Below are 18474 nucleotides of genomic sequence, written 5' to 3' on the forward strand. Positions count from 1 at the left end.
GCTGTCTTTATAGGTATTTGGCTGTAGACATTCAATATTTAATTTTAAAACCTGTGTAGCAGGCACTGGAGGGGCAGTGGAGGTCTGTCAAAGCTGGGGGAGAGAGGGAGGGATGTACATAGACAACTGAAACACGCTGGGGTGAGTATAGGACTGGGGAAACACAGTGTACTAAGGGTGGCCCGGATGAGGGCCTCCAACCCACCCTGACAGAGCAGCAAGCACCAGAGTGTTTGGGGATGTGAAACAAGGTCTTTCTGGACCGTGGGTTGCCGGGGGAAGAGGTATTGACAGGGATGGTAAGCCGTGAGGCGGGCCATGATGGCACCGGAGCAGGCAGGGTCTTTTAAGCTGTGTTTAAAAGTGCAGACTTCAGTGCTTCGGAGTGACATGCCCAAATTAGCATCTTAGACCACTCTGGCTTCAGTATAGGGAACTGGGGGCAGGGGGAGGCTGGGGAGGGGGTTGACCCTAGTTAAGCGGTTATTTCAGTAAACTGGGATAGCAATGATGGTGGCCTGTGTCAGAGTAGCCGTGGTGGGAATGGCAGAGAAATGTTTAGGAGATAGAATTGTTAGAATTTGGTGATTGGTTGTTGGTGGTAGCGGTAGGGCGTGAAGGAGATCAGAGGAGAGGAGGAAGATAACATCTGACTTGGGTAATAGGTGGATGGTGGTTCAGGGCCCTCAAACAGGGAACACTGGAGGAACAGTTTTGAGGGACACAATGACTAGTTCAATTTTGGACATGCTGAGTTTGAGGTGTCTCATTTAAGGTTCTTCAGGCAGAAACATCCAGGCCCCTCCTGGGGTCTGGAACTCAGGAGAGGTCTGGGCTGTACATATATAGTTAACCACCTCTACATGGAAACCAAAGCCATGGGATTGGCTGGGGTCACCCGGGGGACCGTGGAAAGTCAAAAGAGAAGAGGGCCTAAGACATTCCTGGAAGTTAGCACCAATATTTCGGGGACTTGTGTTTGGGCCTGTATGCTTTAGGAATGTATAATATATAGTTAACCACCTCTACATGGAAACCAAAGCCATGGCATTGGCTTCGGTCACCCGGGGGACCGTGGAAAGTCAAAAGAGAAGAGGGCCTAAGACATTCCTGGAAGTTAGCACCAATATTTCGGGGACTTGTGTTTGGGCCTGTATGCTTTAGGAATGTATAATTAGGAAGACAAATTTTCTTGGTTATGAATTGGGGGAAGGTATCATGTTTTCAAAGTCAAATGGAGATTGTTCTTAATTTTAATTTTTTTTATTTTATCCTACTTCTTTCCATTTCCTCTGATCTTCTGCTCTCAGCTGTGTAATCCTGGGCATGTTACTTAACTGTTCAGTGCCTCAGTTTCCTCTTTTTTTTTTGGAGGGGGGGTACGCGGGCCTCTCACTGTTGTGGCCTCTCCCATTGCGGAGCACAGGCTCCGGACGCGCAGGCTCAGCGGCCATGGCTCACGGGCCCAGCCTCTCCGCGGCATGTGGGATCCTCCCGGACCGGGGCACGAACCCGTGTCCCCTGCATCGGCAGGCGGACTCTCAACCACTGCGCCACCAGGGAAGCCCTCCTCTTTTTTGAAATGGAGACAATTATAGGGTTGTTACGAGGATAAAAAGCGCTTCGAACACTCACTGGCCCACCATATTTACTCAACAAATGTACATATCTCTCAGCAGCAGCAGCAGCATTAGCATGGACAGTGGTGGGTTTGCTATGTGTTTCATTTGGAGTTGCATAACTCCAGAGGGTGGAGTCAGAGCTGGGTTCTAATCTTGTGTGACCTTAATTTCTCTGAGCCTCAAGCTTCTTCCTCTTCTTTAAGTGGGGATGAGCACACCTACCTCGTAATGAGATAACATCTACAGGCTCTGGCACGCCAAAGGCATTTACTAATGGCTCATTTCCTCCTCTTCCTTCTTCCGTAGTAGTTAGCTCGGGACCACGGAAGTCTGGTGACTGCACCACGTTTTTTCCCCTCTATCTCAGCATCCTACCGTGTGGCATTACAGTACGGTACACGTTGGTTCCCCCGCAAAGGCCTGGGGGCAGCATGGTGGTGAAGTATTTGAAAATCCTTCTCTAAAGACTACTCTTCTCCAAAGTGACTTTCCCCTGTCTCCATTGACCCTCTGGTTAGTGAGAGGCATCTTGGAGTTATCTTGAGAAAGCTGGACCATGGGTAGGGTGTGGGAGCACGTACAGCGGTGGACTTCTGTGGCTGCTCCTGAAGGGAGGTCTCACATCTTTTGTTCTGCTGGAGCGACTGACTCCTGACTTCTCACCACACCGGCCTGTCCTCTGCAGTCACCAGGGAGATCCTTCTCAAACACAGATCTGTGGTCCCTGCTCTTGCCGACCTTTCATGCCGGACCTAACTGCCCCTCCCAACCCTCAGCGCAGGCCGCTTCCTCTGCCAGGAGCGTACCCTCCCCCCTGGTTGTGGGTCCACTGGGTGAATACATACCTATTTAGTCCCCAAGGAAGCACTGAGGTCACTCTGCCCTCCGGCATGGGATTGTTGGTCCCCCTCCTCAGGCCCTCCCCCAGGCCCTCGAATGAACCTGCATTGTAACATCACAATACACAGTGTTTGCACGCTTGTCTTCTGAGCTTTAAAGGCAAGGAGCCTGTCTTATTCATTGTTGACTCCTCGTTGCATTGAACAGTGCCTGGCACCGAGAGGGCCTTCAGTGTTGGTAGAATGAAGAAATGAATGGGCAGACGGACAGACTAATGGAACTTGTTGAGATGGGGGCTACAGCTTCACTAGAGCCCCCAACCTCATGCCCCAGCCCATTTCTGGGGGTTAGGGGGATATATAACCTTTCTCCCACACTAAACCTCAATCACCACCAGACTAAAAGTCCTTAATTTCTGGGAGCAAGAATGGACACCCCTCCCATCTCATCACCCCCTGCCCAAAGATTTCTATTCACAAGGATACAGTTCAAAGTGAGGTAGTGCATATGTATTGAGAACCTACTATGTTCAAGGGACTGCAGTGATACAGTGAGAGGAAATAGCCTGAAAGTGCTTTCCAAAAGTGACCGTGCTTTTATTTATTTTATTTTATTTTTTTGGCTGTGTTGGGTCTTCGTTGCTGTGCGTGGGCTTTCTCTAGTTGCAGAGAGCGGGGGCTACTCTTCGTTGTGGTGTGCGGGCTTCTTGTTGCGGTGCGTGGGCTTCTCATTGTGGTGGCTCCTTTTGTTGTGGAGCACGGGCTCTAGGCGCGAGGGCTTCAGTAGTTGTGGCTCGCGGGCTCTAGAACGCACGCTCAGTAGTTGTGGCGCATGGGCTTAGTTGCTCCACGGCATGTGGGATCTTCCTGGACCAGGGCTCGAACCCGTGTCCCCTGCGTTGGCAGGCGGATTCTTTTTTTTTTTTTTATAAATTTATTTATTTATTTATTTGGCTGTGTCGGGTCTTCGTTGCTGTGCACAGGCTTTCTCTAGTTGCAGGGAGCGTTGTGGTGCATGCGGGCTTCTCACTGCGGTGGCCCCTCCCGCTGCGGAGCACGGGCTCCAGGCATGCAGGCCTCAGTAGTTGAGGCACGCGGGCTTCAGTAGTTGTGGAGCACGGGCTCAGTTGCTCCGTGGCATGTGGGATCCTCCTGGACCAGGGCTCAAACCCGTGTCCCCTGCATTGGCAGGCGGATTCTCAACCACCACACCACCAGGGAAGTCCCGGCAGGCGGATTCTTAACCACTGCGCCACCGGGGAAGCCCTGACTGTGCTTTTAAGTCCATCATTGACATTATCATGTTCGTAAACATCTTCGTAAATTCAAAATTCTCTCTGGTTCCTCTGATGGTTCTTTCTGGAAGTCCTTTAGTCTAACAGCAGTAGCCAGGGAATCGTGGGCAGCTCCCTAGTAGGAATTTCCCTTTCTTGCCAGAATACACTGGGTTTTCACCATGTGGGAACCCCTGGCCCATAGGACTATCCTTTGTCACAGTACTCTAGGAAAATTAGATTCAAGGGAGTATTAGAATCACCCTGAAGGAGAAGAGTGTGTATAGAAGGGCAGTCTCATCCCTTTGATGAGGGGCCCTCTGGTCTCTGTTAGCATGTATAAGGCCCACTTCCCCTTAGTCGTTGCTCAGCACCAGCCGGGCTAGAGGCTCAGGGTCTCGGACTGGACCTGCCATACCCTCAGAGCAGGTGGGCTGAGCAGGCCGCATCATTGCTGAGGACAGGACAAACTCCTAGGAAGTGTGCTATTCAAGGCTTAACTCTTAGCCAAGCCTCATCCCAAAATAGTTCTCCTCCCTATCAGCACCCTGCTTAATCCCAGGATAAGCAAAGGGGGATGTTGAGAGGAGCAAGATGGCACCAAGTGAGAAGACCCAAGCCACAGGAGAGATGGGAATCTCCATGGCAACAGCTGCCGAGGAGACAGGAGGCTCCAGCAGCACCCAGCAGCGCCCTGGGGGAGCAAGGAGGGAAGCAGGATTCTGAAGCCACTGATATAGGCTCGCAGCCTGGGATTTCTGGAGTAGAATTAGGAGGTGAGAGAGGCTGGGGCCAGGAGAAGAGCCCTTTGCAGCTGACCAGTTTGGAAAAGCAGGGCTTGAGGATTGTTGGAACGGCTTTGTAGCAGCGTCTTCGTTTACACACCCCTTGCTCCCGTCTGCCCCCACCTCCATGTGTCCTTGGCCCTGGCACCCCTGAAATGACAGCTGGTGTCTCCTGGCTTACCATGAGGCCATCTGATAAGAAGGCCCCCTCTTTCGTGGCAGCAGGAGACCCGCCAGGTACCTGTGAGACCAGTGGGGACGTGTGTGGCTCTCCCAGCTGTGGCTTCTGCTCCCTAGAGCCCCCTAACCTGTCTCTCCCTCTCTCTCTGCAGTCCCACCCCCTGTACCTGTGCAACGCCAGTGACGACGACAACCTGGAGCCTGGATTCATCAGCATTGTCAAGCTGGAGAGCCCCCAGCGGGCCCCCCGCCCCTGCCTGTCACTGGCCAGCAAGGTAGATTCGCACTTGAGCCCCGCACACCCTGAACCCCTGCGCGCCCAGCTCTGGGCTGTGAGAGGTCCTGTGCCCTTTGTCTGCTTGTTTCCTGAGAGTGATGTGCTCAGTTCAGGTTTTTATAACCCATGACTGGTCTGAGAGACGTGGAAATTCAGGCCACTGTCCTCTCCCCACCGGCCATGTGCCAGCAGAACGTTTTGGCTGTCATCTAGAGCATGTGCCCCATCCTAGCTCTTCCCCCATCACCTGGACATTCCTACACCCCTTCCCCTGCCTAGCATCAGAGCTAGCATCAGAGGGGGTCAGCTGGAGGGCTTTTCCATCTCTCAGAAATATTCACTGAGCACCATGCAAAGAAGAGTGGAAACAGAGGCCATTAAAACACTCTTCCTCCGAGATCGCAAACCGGCAGCCCCACACTTCCTCGGGGCACATTTGGTAGTGAGTGCCCAGTGTTAGGTAGGTAAGTATGAGTGTGAGAGAGGGGAGGGAGACAGACAGGTGGAGGAGGACGAGTTCTGAGAGCTCTGCTGTCCCTCCAAAGCAGCGTATGATTTCACATGCGTGTGGGCACTCGGCAACCCGCCGGGATGTGTCCACATAGGAGGTTTTCTTCTCGCCCCTAGAGGACCACTCTCCTGTAGGAGAAATGAGCCATGTGAACAGACACTGGGTGACAAGGAACATGTGGTCAGTGCTCTTTGAGGTACTTAATTAACCTTGCTGGGCCTTTGTTTCCACCACCATAAAACGGGACTTTTATTTCCTACCCCACTGATCGTTGTGAGGATGAAAAGAGCGTACGTCAAGGGCCCAGGTAGTCCCCGAGCTAAATGAAACACGAAGTCAAAAACCCGTCAGGAGTTCAGAGGAAGCACCTTGGCTGCTGGCCTGTGACCTTTTTTCTTTCTGAGGTCACTGCCTGAGCTTCCCGTGCCCACCCCCGCCCCCCGCCCCCTGCGCCACACTCACCCCGCTTCCCCTCGCCGGTCTTCTCCCCGCATCACTCTGCGGAACTGCTCTGGCCCCAAGCTCTCTCGCGGGTCAGGTCCAAGGCATCCCTCGGCTCTCTCATCCTTTGACCTGACCAGGTAGCTCCTACCTGGGATCCCCTGGCCCAGAGGAGGTCTGTGAAGGTAGTAATATGGATCTTTGGGCCACTTCCAATATGTTAGACTTCCCACAGGCTTAACTGAACTCTTCATTTTTTTTGCTTTCGGTTGAATTCTATCAGTTCAATGTGTTAATACAAGTTATCTCATAGGAAAATGAATTGTGTATAATAAATGCAGTTAGTTTGGTAAAACATATTTAAATATAGGGCTTGTGGGAGGCATAGGGGAAAGGTGGGTCTTTGGTGAGGAAATTCAAAAACCACTGACCTCAGTCAGCTCTGCTCTGGCAAATCAATTAGTGTCAGTGGTGGTGTCCCCATCCCCGGAACTGGGGCTCTTGAGCCAGACAGCCCCGGGTCTGGAGCCTGGCTTCTCCACTGCCCCTCAGTGTGACCTGGACATTTTAGCTCAGCTCTCTGAGCCTCTGTTTCCCCATCTGTAAAAGGGGAACAAGAACAGGGCTCATATCTTATAGTAGTTATGAGGAGTTGAGGAGACAGTACAGACGCCAAGCGCACAGCAATCACTCAATAAATGACTGCAGCTGTCACTGCTGTCCTTGTCATTGGCATCGTCATCCTGTGCTTTCATAGTTAACAAGGTTGGCCTTTTTCTGTCATGGTTCCCTCTTTTGATCTCTGACCCTCACTGTAGTTCTTCTGGACTCTCATTCTTGTCAGCATACCACCTTCCTCCCCCTACCCAGTCACCCAGATTGGTTTCTGTTTCTTTATTAGCAACTCCACAGCCATCCTTGTGAATCCCCAGGCCCTGAGCCCCTCATGCATGGGCTGGAGCAGTGGCCTTTTGCCTGGTGGAAGGAGCTGGCTCTGGAGGCAAAAAAGTCGGGTGCAAGGCCTGCCTTTCTTACCACAGAGAACACTCCCTGCTAACCAGGTACTTGGAAGGCTGAAGTCCTGGGTGGGAATTCTGCCTCCACTGCTTATCAGCTGTGTGACCCTGGGCAAGTTGTTCAGCCTCTCTGAGCCTCTGGTTTTTCCTCAATTCAAAAGTGGAGCTGATGCCTGTCTTATGGAGTTGTTGTGAGGAGTAAATGAAATCATGTACGCAAAGCACATGGCGATAGCTGATATGATGATAACTAATACTTAAGAGCGGCTTAATGACAGATACAAATAAGTGAATAAATACTTAAGGAATACTCACTATGTGCCAGGCGCATATTATAAGGCTTTACATGGAGTAACTTATATAGTCCTCAGAGCAACCCTGTGAAGTAGGTCCTGTTATTAGCCCTAGTTAACAGAAAGGAGAACTGCGGCACAGAGCAGTTAAGTGACTTGCCCGAAGTCTCACAGCTAATGGTTGATGGCAGATTTAGTACTCAAACCTAAACGGTCTGGGCAGAGTGGGTCTCAATAACGGTTATATCCCCTCTACTTCCTCCTCCCCTTGCTTTCAAGCCTAGGTGAATCCCACCTCTTGTATTGAATCTTTCCTAACTGGCTCAGCCCAGCTGGGCTACTGGGAGCAGAAATCCTTCCCTCCTGGCGTGCTGCCAGGGTCTCTGGCCATGCTTTTCACACCAGGTTTCATGGAGGTGCCTTGGCAGGGGCTGGGGTTGGGGGGAAGCCAAGGGTCCTTCTTACCCCTAATCCCACCCTCAACCTCAGCTCGCTTTTATATGTTTTGTATTGACGATTTGTGTCAGTCTGTGTGTGTGTGTGTGTGTGTGTGTGTGTGTGTGTGTGTGTGTGTGCGTGTGTGTATTGTGGGGGACACAATGGAGGGAAGGGCTTTCTGCAGTGAAAAAAAGGGTTTGGAAACAACTGGTCTGTTTCATTCATTTGTACTCTAGAATGTTGTTATCAGCATTATAATCGTACGTATATGCTTTGTCTCCACAGCTAGATTATGAGTTGTTCTGGAGGGCTCGGCCTTCCCTGGCTTGGTGCCCTGAGCACAGTGGGTGCTCAGTCAATCTTTGATGAGGAGGAGATACACAGTGACTGTCACTGTGTCTGGAGAGGAAAATCTAAGGTGCAGGGAAGTGCAGAGCGTAGAAGTGCAGAAGTCCTGGAACGTATTGGCTTCCACTGCTAAAGGCCACGGGCAGCCTGCGCGCTGCTCTTAGAGGGCTGGCTGAATCTTTGCAGCTCCCAAAGAGGTCTCTGGGTTGTTTTTCTAAAGCCCACTCTTCCTGACTGGAGGGCCTGCCCGTCCTCTCTGTCTTCCAGGTTCTGGTCTGGAAGAAGTGCTTCTCTCTCTCCCTCCCTCCCTTTTGCTTGGGTGCGGGCGGACTGCAGGGCAGCATGGGTAGCCCCTGAGTGGGCTGCCATCTGGCCCCAAATCTTGCTTTTTGAGTCCTAGAACTCTGAACACAGGCACCCACTGTCTGAAAGCCCTGTTTGTTTCCCCTGTTGGCCAACCCTCTCTCTTTGATCACTTTTACAACTTTGTAATTATGGGCTGTAATCGGCTGGGGTGTTTGAACGTCAGGGTAATTACTTTCCACCGTTCCTACCCCAACCCTTCAAAAGGAGAGGGGTAGGGAAGTAAGAACATCTCCAGGGAAGGAAGTCTCTGCCCTTCCCTCCTGCTGTTCCAGGCTGGGCTGGGCTCAGGGTCTCATTCTGGGGATGAGAAACACGAGGCCCTAGTAGCACTGCGGATCCAGGAGTCTCAGTTCTGTGACTACTCGGGTGACCTCCCCACCCCTTGGTTAAGTCATGGACTATGAGATTAGCAGGAGTCCTTCTCCTTTTCCCCTAGGGCTGCTCCCATGCCCTGGTTTGGAGGGCTCTGAAGACTGGACAGCTTCTTTTTGCCTGGGGTCGCCTTGGTGGGGGAGACTTCCTGGGAATAAGCAGGCTAGAGGAGGATGGAGGCTGTGGCCTCTCCATTTCTTCAGCAGTTCCATTCTCCAGTCCTGTGAATTTCCAGTCAATTAGCCTGGCGAGCCTGGGCCTGGGCTGGGCCTGGGTGCTGGTAGAGAGAGGGCCTAGCCCAGCTCCTCAGGGAAGGAGGGAGGGGAGAGGGAAGGTACCCTCCTGGCCGAAAAGGCCCCACTTGAGCGTCTCCACCACCCTCCCCGGGCTCTCCTGGCTGCAGGCTGCCTGTTCTGAGGGGCCCTCTGGCCTCTGCGGCCACCTGGGGAGCAGGGAGCAGGGAGCGGGAGCCCAGCCGCTCCCCTGGCCTGCCTGGCAGGAGACCTGCCCCAACAGGCTCTCACCGGGAAGGGAAGCAGAGATCAAAGCGCTGGAGTGTAAGCCCCAGCACCGGCTCCGCTTCCTGACGGCACTACTTGCGGGAGGGTTAACTCCTTCAGTGCTGCAGGAAGGCCCGAAAGGATCAGCAGGCCCCAGGGGCCTGAGGTCCCAGCCTGATGCCTTCGCAAGGTGAGCCTCTGCCCTAGGGAGGAGCGCTGGAGAGCGCTGGCGCCGGGGAGAGAGGCGACAGTGAGGCCGGAGCAGGGTCTGTCTGCCGGTCCTTTGCCCTCGTGCCTCCACCGCCCCCTCAGCTCTTATCTCCCTGGTCTTACCCACACCCAGAGCCCCCAGATTCCTGCTTTGTGTCTCTTTCTGGCTCTGCCCTCCGCTCTGCCTGGTTGGCTAGATCCTCTCAGAGCCTTGGCGAGCACGCATGTGCGTGTGCACGTGGCACGTACGCACGCTTGTGTCCTTGTGGGAACAGCCCCTCGGGTCCCTCCCAACCCGAGTCTCTACTGCCACCCTCAGGGAGGGGGTGAAGGGATAAAGCACCAGACAGGGACTCCAGTAAGTCCTTGAATAGGAGCCAGAGGAAGAGTTGCAGACTAGAGTGTGGCAGGGAGAGAGAGCCGTGAGGTGGGCTGAGCCTGGGGCTGTCATAGCCGCCTTGGGTAAGAGCAGTGTCCCAGGATCCAGGAACTTGGCCTGAGGTGGGGCACAGGATGCTCTGCAGGCTCCTCTTGTCAGGCAGGGCTGGACCCTGGAAAGTCCAGTTCTGTTCTGAAGGAGCTGTCCACCTCTCTGTACTGGGGACTGGTCACCACACACCCCCAGGCCCTGGGGGGTGCTGGTCGCCCCCTGCTCTCGGTTCTCACACTTCTTCGTGAAGGCGGACTGGAGGCATCCTGACGGCAGGGGCCGTGTCTTATTTGTCCTTAGGCCTAGAGCCTAGTCCAGCCCCTGGCACCTACTAAACCCTGTTAGGGGTTTGTTCCATTACGAAAGGAAGGACTGAATGTTGTCCTGGAAGGCAGTGGACCTGGGTGGGCTTGGGGCGGGGCAGGGGATCCTAACCCCACCGACCCCTTGCATGTGTTATATGTGGGAGTGTACAGAAGTGTGGTGTGTGCAAAATCCTAGGAAGGCACGTGAGGGGGCGAGGCCGGGGCGTGGATGGGCTGTGTGTCTGACCCCTGCGGGACCTCCGCTGTGTGTCTCTGCAGGCCCGGATGGCGGGGGAGCGGGGAGCCAGCGCCGTCCTCTTTGACATCACGGAGGATCGAGCTGCTGCTGAACAGGTACCTGGGACGTGGGGTGTTTGAGGAGGGGGCTGGACGAAGGAAGAGAAATGTGCCAGGGAAGAAGTCAGGACACAGCCACCCTTGTGGGCACTTTCCCTCCTGCAGCTGCAGCAGCCCCTGGGGCTGACGTGGCCAGTGGTGTTGATCTGGGGTAATGATGCCGAGAAGCTGATGGAGTTTGTGTACAAGAACCGAAAGGCCCACGTGAGGATTGAGCTGAAGGAGCACCCGATGTTGGTAAGCACGCCAGGTCTCCAGCCCCGGCCCCAGCACCTGCTGTCACCCGCACTTTTTCCTGCGGTGACTCTCACCAAAAGCCCTTAGACTCCTGGAGCTAAAGAGGCCTTGGAAACCCTCTAGCGCAACTCTGTCCACCAGCTGTGCACCTCTAGGCAAGTTTCTTCCCCTCTCTGAGCTTCATCTGCAGAATGAGCAGATCGGGTCAGCTGAGCTCTAAAGTTGTTTTTCAGCATCGTGGTTTCATGGCACAGAGTAGCAGAGCCAGAATGAAACCCTCGTCCCCAGGCCCCCTGAATCCTGGCTGGTATTTCTCCATCGACTGGGAAGCTCGGCCAGATGCTCACTGGGTAGCTTCCACCTTGTAGAGGGGTCCCTGTCCCCTTTTTCCCAAGCACATGGGTCTCGAGATAGTACCTCTCACAGCAGACGTTTGGAGGAGTGCCCGTGGGCAGAGAGGGACCACCTAAGCCCACCTGCAACCTCATCCCCTCTGCTGGAAGACTCAAGGGGCCCTCCAGTTCTCTGTGTGTCTCCTGGGCTCCTCTGTGTGTCGCCTGGGCTCCTTCCAGAAGCGTGACCCTTTCCCTCTCTGCTCGCTCCCCCAGCCAGATTATGACGTGTGGATCCTCCTGACAGTGGTGGGCACCATCTTTGTGGTCATCCTGGCCTCGGTGCTGCGCATCCGGTGCCGCCCCCGTCACAGCAGACCGGTGAGGCGGGTGGGCTCCCTGGTGGAGGTGGGCGAGTGCACGTGTGGGGGAAGGTGGGGAGCAGGAAGGGCAAAGTGAGGAAAGAAGGTGCCCTTACGCCTGTGAAACAGTTTACACCTAAATCCCCCGGCAAATGACTTTGTTGATTTCCAGCAGCCTCTCTCCACAAGAGTCCTCATTTGTTCATTCATTCAACAAATAGAGTGAGTGCCTGTTCTGTGCCAGACACTGTTCCAGGTGTTGGGGATAGTGCAGTGAACAAAAAGACAAAAGATTCCTCCCCTCGGGGAACTTTCATTCTAGGTAAAATGAATGAGTAAATAAATAAGTAAAATGTAAGTAAATAAATAAGAAAAATACACAATAATTTAGACAGTGGTGTGTGCCAGGGAGAAAAATAAAATAGAAAAGGGGAGGGAATGGAAAGGGGACAGGGTTAATTTTTAAAAGCAAGGCCAGGGAAGGCCTCATTGAGAGGATGACATTACAGGTAAGACCCTCAACAGGTGAGGGGGTGATCTGTGCAGATACCTGGGGAGAAAGTGATTGAGGCGAGAAAACAGGAAGTGCCGAGGCCTTGAGGCAGAAGTGTTGCCTGTTACGTCTGAGGAACAGCAAGACGGTCCTGTGGCTGGAATCCAGTGAGTGAGAGGGCAGAGCAGCAGGTGGAGACAGAGAGTTAATGGGGCCCAGTGGTATTGGACTGTTAAGGCCGTTGTCAGGATTTTTTTTTCACTCATGGGAGGGTTTTGAGCGGAAGGAGAGCCATGACCTGACCTCACCTGATCTGTGGTGAGAAACCAGCTCCGAGGCTATTACAGGAATCCAGGGGACAGTAGTAGTAGCTTGGATTAGGGAGGTAGCAGTGAAAGTGGCGAGGATTAGTTAGACTCTCCATACACTTTGAAGGCAAAGCTGACAGGTGTCTAATGGACTGATCATGGAGTGCAAGAGAATGGTCAAGAATGGCAACAAGATTTTTGGCCTGAGCAATGAAAAGAATGGAATTCCCTTTACTGAGGTGGGGAAGACTGCGGGAGGACAGGTGTGTGGTTGGGCGGTTCATGGGATTAGGAGTTCAGCGTGGGGCCTGTCAAGTTTGATGTACCTGTTAGATATCCAAGTTGAGATGTCAAGCAGGCAGTTGGATAAAAAGTTGCTCTCATGGGTCATCGAGGGAAGGAAAATCAACAGTATGAGTGGGGAATGGGATGGGGGGGCTTAGCCTGCTTGGCAGAGCCACGTAGGAACTCCGAGGATACAAACGCCTCGGAGTGGTCAAGTGGTCACGGGATGTAACTGCGTGGCTGGGAACCGAGTACAAGCTGGAGTCCAGGGCTGAGGGAAGAGGAGCCCTTGCCCCATTCTGGCCCCACCCCTCTTCCCAGGATCCCCTTCAGCAGCGAACAGCCTGGGCCATCAGCCAGCTGGCCACCAGGAGGTACCAGCCCGGCTGCAGGAGGGCCCGGGCCGAGTGGCCAGACTCAGGTAGCAGCTGCAGTTCAGCCCCTGTGTGCGCCATCTGCCTGGAGGAGTTCTCGGAGGGCCAGGTAAGGCAGGGCCGTGGTTCACCTCCGTGACCAGGCTGGGGAGGGAGGCTGGAGCTTGGGGGAGGAAGCACTTAAGGCTGGTGTGAGTGCTCGAGCTGCATCTATGTCCTGTGTATCCTGCACAGACAGCCCTGAGGTTTGGTTATTTTCCTGGCTTTCCAGGGAAAGAGAACTACTGTTGGTTGAGTGTGTACCACGTGGCAGGCTCTGCAGCGGATGCTTTAGAGGCATCGTCTCGTTTTAGCCTCGTGACAGTGAGGGGTGGGGGTAGATTCGTTTTTTAGCCTCATTTTACAGCAGAAAACTGTTAAGAAACTTGCCCAAGGTCATGCAGCTAAGTGGCAAAAACCAGGTCTACTTGGTATCAAAGCCCATACCATCTCTGTCCTACCGTGAGGTCTTTGAAAGCAGATGGCGGCAGTAAGGAGAGGCCAGAGGGAGTCGGGAATGCCCTGCTTCCTGGCCACGACTGTAGCTACAGACAACTCTGGTTCAGACCCCTTGTTTTCTCCAGGAGCTACGGGTCATTTCCTGCCTCCATGAGTTCCATCGTACCTGTGTGGACCCCTGGCTGCATCAGCATCGCACTTGCCCCCTCTGCATGTTCAACATCGTAGGTAGGAGGTGGGCCAAGGACTCCCCTGTGCGCAGGCAGATGGGTCTAGAAGGGGCTTCCCTCTGGGCAAGTGTTTTGCCTTGAAGCTGAGGAGAAGGCAGGACTGCCTCAGTTGTTCTTTAAGCTGTGCACTGCTCGAAGGGGCCTCATCTGAGGAGGCGGCCATTCCATTGCAGTCATCTTTATGATGTATTTTCATGACAACTTTGTTGATTTTAAATCTGACTGATTTGTTTGTTTATTTATTTTTGGCTGCGTTGGGTCTTCGTTGCTGTGCGCGGGCTCTTCTGTAGTTGTGGTGAGCGGGAGCTACTCTTCGTTGCGGTGCGCGGGCTTCTCGTTGCGGTGCGTGGGCTTCTCATTGCGGTGGCTTCTCTTGTGGCGGAGCACAGGCTCTAGGTGCACGGGCTTCAGTAGTTGTGGCACGTGGGCTCAGTAGTTGTGGCTCCCGGGCTCTAGAGCACAGGCTCAGTAGTTGTGGTGCACGGGCTTAGTTGCTCCCTAAGGTATATGGGATCTTCCCAGACCAGGGCTCGAACCCGTGTCCCCCGCATTGTCAGGCGGATTCTCAACCACTGTGCCACCTGGGAAGTCCAAGATTGTATAGTTATTATTCTGCTTTTCTGGCAATAAAGTATCCTGTTCAAACAAAACCAGGATATTATGACAATCTTCTAAAAGATGAAAGTGAAGTATCTTGAGGAAAGAGAGCCTTTTTCTAATTCACCCAAAGGTGCAGTGTGGGCTAGCAGTGGCCCTGGGTGCAAGTCCCCAAAGGGCTGATGGGAGGAGCAGGGCTTGCCATGCACAGTGGAACTCCCAAGGAGACGACTGACTGGAGGGAACAAGGGCATCCCCGGGCACAGGCAGGTTAGGAGTGTCCTTGGTCGTCCAAACTCTGATGGAGCTTGCGGGCGATGCAGGCTCAATAAGTACGTTACAGCCACGCTTTTCTGAATGTACCCTCCTTCCGCTTGTGGAGTCAAACACTTGTGCTCTTGGTTCTCTCTTCCAGAGGGAGATTCCCTTTCTCAGTCCCTGGGACTGTCTAGATCTTACCAAGAACCAGGCCGAAGACTCCACCTCATTCGCCAGCATCCCGGCCATGCCCACTACCACCTGCCTGCTGCCTACCTGTCGGGCCCTTCCCGGAGCACAGCGGCTCAGCCCACACGGCCTGGTCCCTTCCTACCATCCCAGGAGCCAGGCGTGGGCCCTCGGCACCACCGCCTCCCCAGAGGCACACATCCCCGGGCTCCAGGCGAACCACAGCGCCTGCCAGTGGCCCAGAGCCCCTCCGCGCAGGGCTGGGGGCTGAGCCACCTGCGGTGCACTTTGCAGCACCCTGCCACCTGCCCCATGCCCCCACGCCGGGCCAGGCCTCACGACAGCAGCGGGTCTGGAGAAAGCTACTGCACAGAACGCAGTGGCTACCTGGCAGACGGGCCAGCCAGTGACTCCAGTTCAGGGCCCTGTCACGGCTCTTCGAGTGACTCAGTGGTCAACTGCACGGACGTCAGCCTGCAGGGCATCCACGGCAGCAGTTCTACCTTCCACAGCTCCCTGAGCAGTGACTTTGACCCCCTGGTGTACTGCAGCCCCGAAGGCGAGCGCCGGCGGGAGGAGGCTCAGCCTAGCATGACCTCTCGGCCCCGTTCTTTGGACTCGGTGGTGCCCACAGGGGAAACCCAGGTTTCCAGCCATATCCACTACCACCGCCACCGGCACCACCACTACAAAAGGCGTTTCCAGTGGCACGGCAGGAAGTCTGGCCCAGAAACTGGAGTCCCGCAGTCCAGGCCTGCCATTCCTCGGACACAACTCCAGCCAGAGCTGCCTTCACCCGATCCGCAAGCAGCCAGCTCCAGCCCAGCAGCCCCGTCAGGACAGCTCCCCAGCCCGCAACGGCCCAGGGCCCTCACCGAGCCAGCCCCCAGGCCAGCGGACGCCTCCAGCCCCAGCCCTGGTCCCAGCAGCCTCTTCCACTTGCAGAAATCCAGCCTCCCTGTGCGACACACACAGAGGAAACGGCGGGGGAGTCCCTCAGAGCCCTCCCCAGCCTCTCGACCCCAGGACTTGGCCGCACACCGAGTGTGCCAGATCCTTCCCCATTATGGCCCCAGCCTGGCATATCCTTGGTCCCCAGAGGCCCACCCATTGATCTTCGGACCTCCGGGCCTGGATAGGAGGCTGCTACCAGAAACCCCAGGCCCTACTTACCCAAGTTCACAGCCGGTGTGGTTGTGTCTGACTACACGCCAGCCCCTAGGACCATACCCATCTGGGGAGGGGCCTTCCGAATGGAGTTCTGGCGCCCCAGAGGGTAGGCCATGCCCTTACCCACACTGCCAGGTGCTGCCAGCCCAGCCTGGTGAGTTTTCAGGGGAAATGGGTCTGGCGGGGACAGGAGACTAGAGTTGGGTATGGCAGAACGGGTCAAGTCATCCAGAGGGTTGATGGAAGCTGAGAAGGGTCCAACAGGGGTGACATTCAAAATAGTGGACAACTGGCATAGCGTGGGATGCTGGCTCTGCCAGGTGTTAATCCTTTAGTTACCAGATCCTAGGGAGGTCTCCGGTGAGGTACCAGTGTGGCTGAGACAGCAGAAAGTACTTGGGGTGGCTTGGGGCAGCAGCTCAATTGTGAGTGTTTCAGTATTTTAAAAATTGGTACAGCTGAGCCTGTAGCTCAGTATTAGCTGTAAATACAAAGAAGGCCGAGAACTGTTCCTTGCTCTTGAGGAGAGCACGGACAAATAGTTACTGAAAACCGTAATCCCAGGCCATATGAGATCTTACAAGAGAAATAACTACAGATAACCATAATTCTGGGTTATATGAGAAGAGCTATGTGAATGATGCGAAAAAAAAAGGAGAGCGATCACAGGTGGTTCCTAGCAGCCCTGTGGTTTTCTCCTTTCCCCCGGGTAAAAGAACTACTAGGGCTTTCCCTTCCATGCATCTTTGTTAATAAGACTGACTTCATTTTCTTGGGGACTCAGTGCGTCCCTATTACTGTATTGCAGCCAATGGTGATAATGTAAATCCTTGACTTTAGCTGGGTATTTATTTGCTCAAATCCTCCTCTTCCTCTTCCGGATCCCCCAACCCCTACTCTCCCCCATCTTTTCCCATTGTGTGGATGACACAGCTCTTTGCCTACAGCCATCACTAGGAGGACCCCTCTGCCCTCAAAGGTCCTGAAATATAAGACTTTGGGGTCTAGGAATCCTACAGGCAGGACCTGAGAGCTGCTATCATCCGTCCATTCATTTCTTCCTTCCATTTTTCTTTCTGCGTTGTATGCTTGCTATGTGCTAGGTTCCAGGCTCTGAGGACGTGGAACTTGTCAACCAGGAGACCCAGGTCTGTGGAGAGATAGGCATGCAAGCTGTTATAGTACAGAAAACAATTGCTTCCATAGGGCCATGTAATGCAGATTTGGCCATGTGTTTGATGGTTCCTTTTGAATCCTGTCATGTGTATACTTTCAGTGCTGCCAGTGCCAGACCACTACCTCCCCCCTCTCTCTCAAACTCGTAACTGGTTTCAGTGCCTCCCTTTCCCCTGCTCTTCAGATCTTATCCACGCCAGGTTCTGTTAACCATGTCTCTGCTAGCTTTACCATATTCTCCTCCAGTACTGCTGGCGCCTGTCTGCGTCTTAGGCGCAGCCTGAAGGTCGGGGCGGGAGCCCCCTGGCTCCTCCCTTCCCTCTCACAGGGCCGTGAAGCCGGGCCCTGCACATCAGTGTCGTGTTCTGTAGGGCCACGCAACACCGTGATCCTGCTCACCTACCCTCCATTCTGTTGCCAGGGTCATCCTCCTCAAACAAACTCTCCAGAAATCTTCAGATGTTCCGTTTTGTTCAGAGTAAAGAAAAATCCAACCTGGTTTCGCCTTCAAGGCCCTAGTACCAGCTAGCCCCCATCTTCCTTCCCAACCTTGTTTTCCGCTCTTCCCCTTCCCTTCCCCTGCTCCAAGCTTTAGCCAAACTAGGTAAACACTTCCTGCAGGTTCTGCAGCCCAGAATATTCTGCTGTCTTCCTGTTCCCATAAATCTTAATTCTTCCCTATTCCTGCAGGACCAGTGCATTTATCCCCACTTTCAGGAAGCCCTCCTTGATGCTCCACTTGGACATGACCTTTCTCCTTCCGTGATTCATCTCTTACGACCCCAGTCCTGCCCCCATTGGCATAATTGCCACTTACGTGCACACCTTTTCTCCTACAAGGTTGTCAGGTCCCTGCTTAGTCTTCTTGGTCTTCTCTTTGGCACATGGTAGCAGGCCAGATCCACAAGTGCATAATAAATATTTACTGGGCGAATGAATGAATAGTAAGTATGGGTAACACACTGGTTGCTATCTATGTATCTCTTTCTCTAGATTCATTTTTCTCTCCCCTGTGTCCCAACGGGGGCCGCTCTCAGCTTTCAATCTGATCACCCTTCTGGACCCATTCCCTGCTCCTGCCTCTCTGTAGTTCCCTCCCAGCCATCCTCTCTTGCCGGTGGAACAAGCAGAAGACTGGCCTGACCCTCAGTGACCTCTTTCCTCCTCTCTCTCTAAACGCAGGCTCAGAAGAGGAGGAGCTCGAGGAGCTGTGTGAACAGGCCGTGTGAGGTGTTCAGGCCGAGCTCCAACCAAGAGTGCTCGCCAGATGACTCAGGGCCCTCCTGAGAAAAGAAAGGACCTCAGAAAACACCCCTCTTCTTTGCCGTCCTTCCTGGAACCACTGGCAGGAGTGTGATGGTGGGCGGCAGGAGGTGTTGTCTCCCGCTCCCGGCTCCAGAC

At 54.0% G+C, this 18474-nt stretch overlaps 1 protein-coding gene across 2 annotated transcripts in view; it reads left to right on the forward strand.

Annotated features, from left to right (window-relative positions):
• Window positions 1-18302, forward strand: part of RNF43 (ring finger protein 43) — a 57616-nt gene extending 39314 nt beyond the window's left edge. Inside the window, exons 2-9 of one of the 2 annotated variants that reach the window (XM_065897511.1) lie at window positions 4853-4975; window positions 10487-10561; window positions 10670-10801; window positions 11410-11514; window positions 12903-13064; window positions 13579-13681; window positions 14696-16051; window positions 18256-18302. In XM_065897511.1, coding sequence (XP_065753583.1) covers window positions 4853-4975; window positions 10487-10561; window positions 10670-10801; window positions 11410-11514; window positions 12903-13064; window positions 13579-13681; window positions 14696-16051; window positions 18256-18302 — 2103 coding nt within the window. The remainder of the gene's footprint in view (window positions 1-4852; window positions 4976-10486; window positions 10562-10669; window positions 10802-11409; window positions 11515-12902; window positions 13065-13578; window positions 13682-14695; window positions 16052-18255) is intronic. The other variant, XM_065897512.1, reaches the window with a different exon arrangement.
• Window positions 18303-18474: the final 172 nt, after the last annotated feature.

Source organism: Phocoena phocoena, chromosome 19, assembly GCF_963924675.1.
Source record: "Phocoena phocoena chromosome 19, mPhoPho1.1, whole genome shotgun sequence".
Lineage (NCBI taxonomy): Eukaryota > Metazoa > Chordata > Mammalia > Artiodactyla > Phocoenidae > Phocoena > Phocoena phocoena.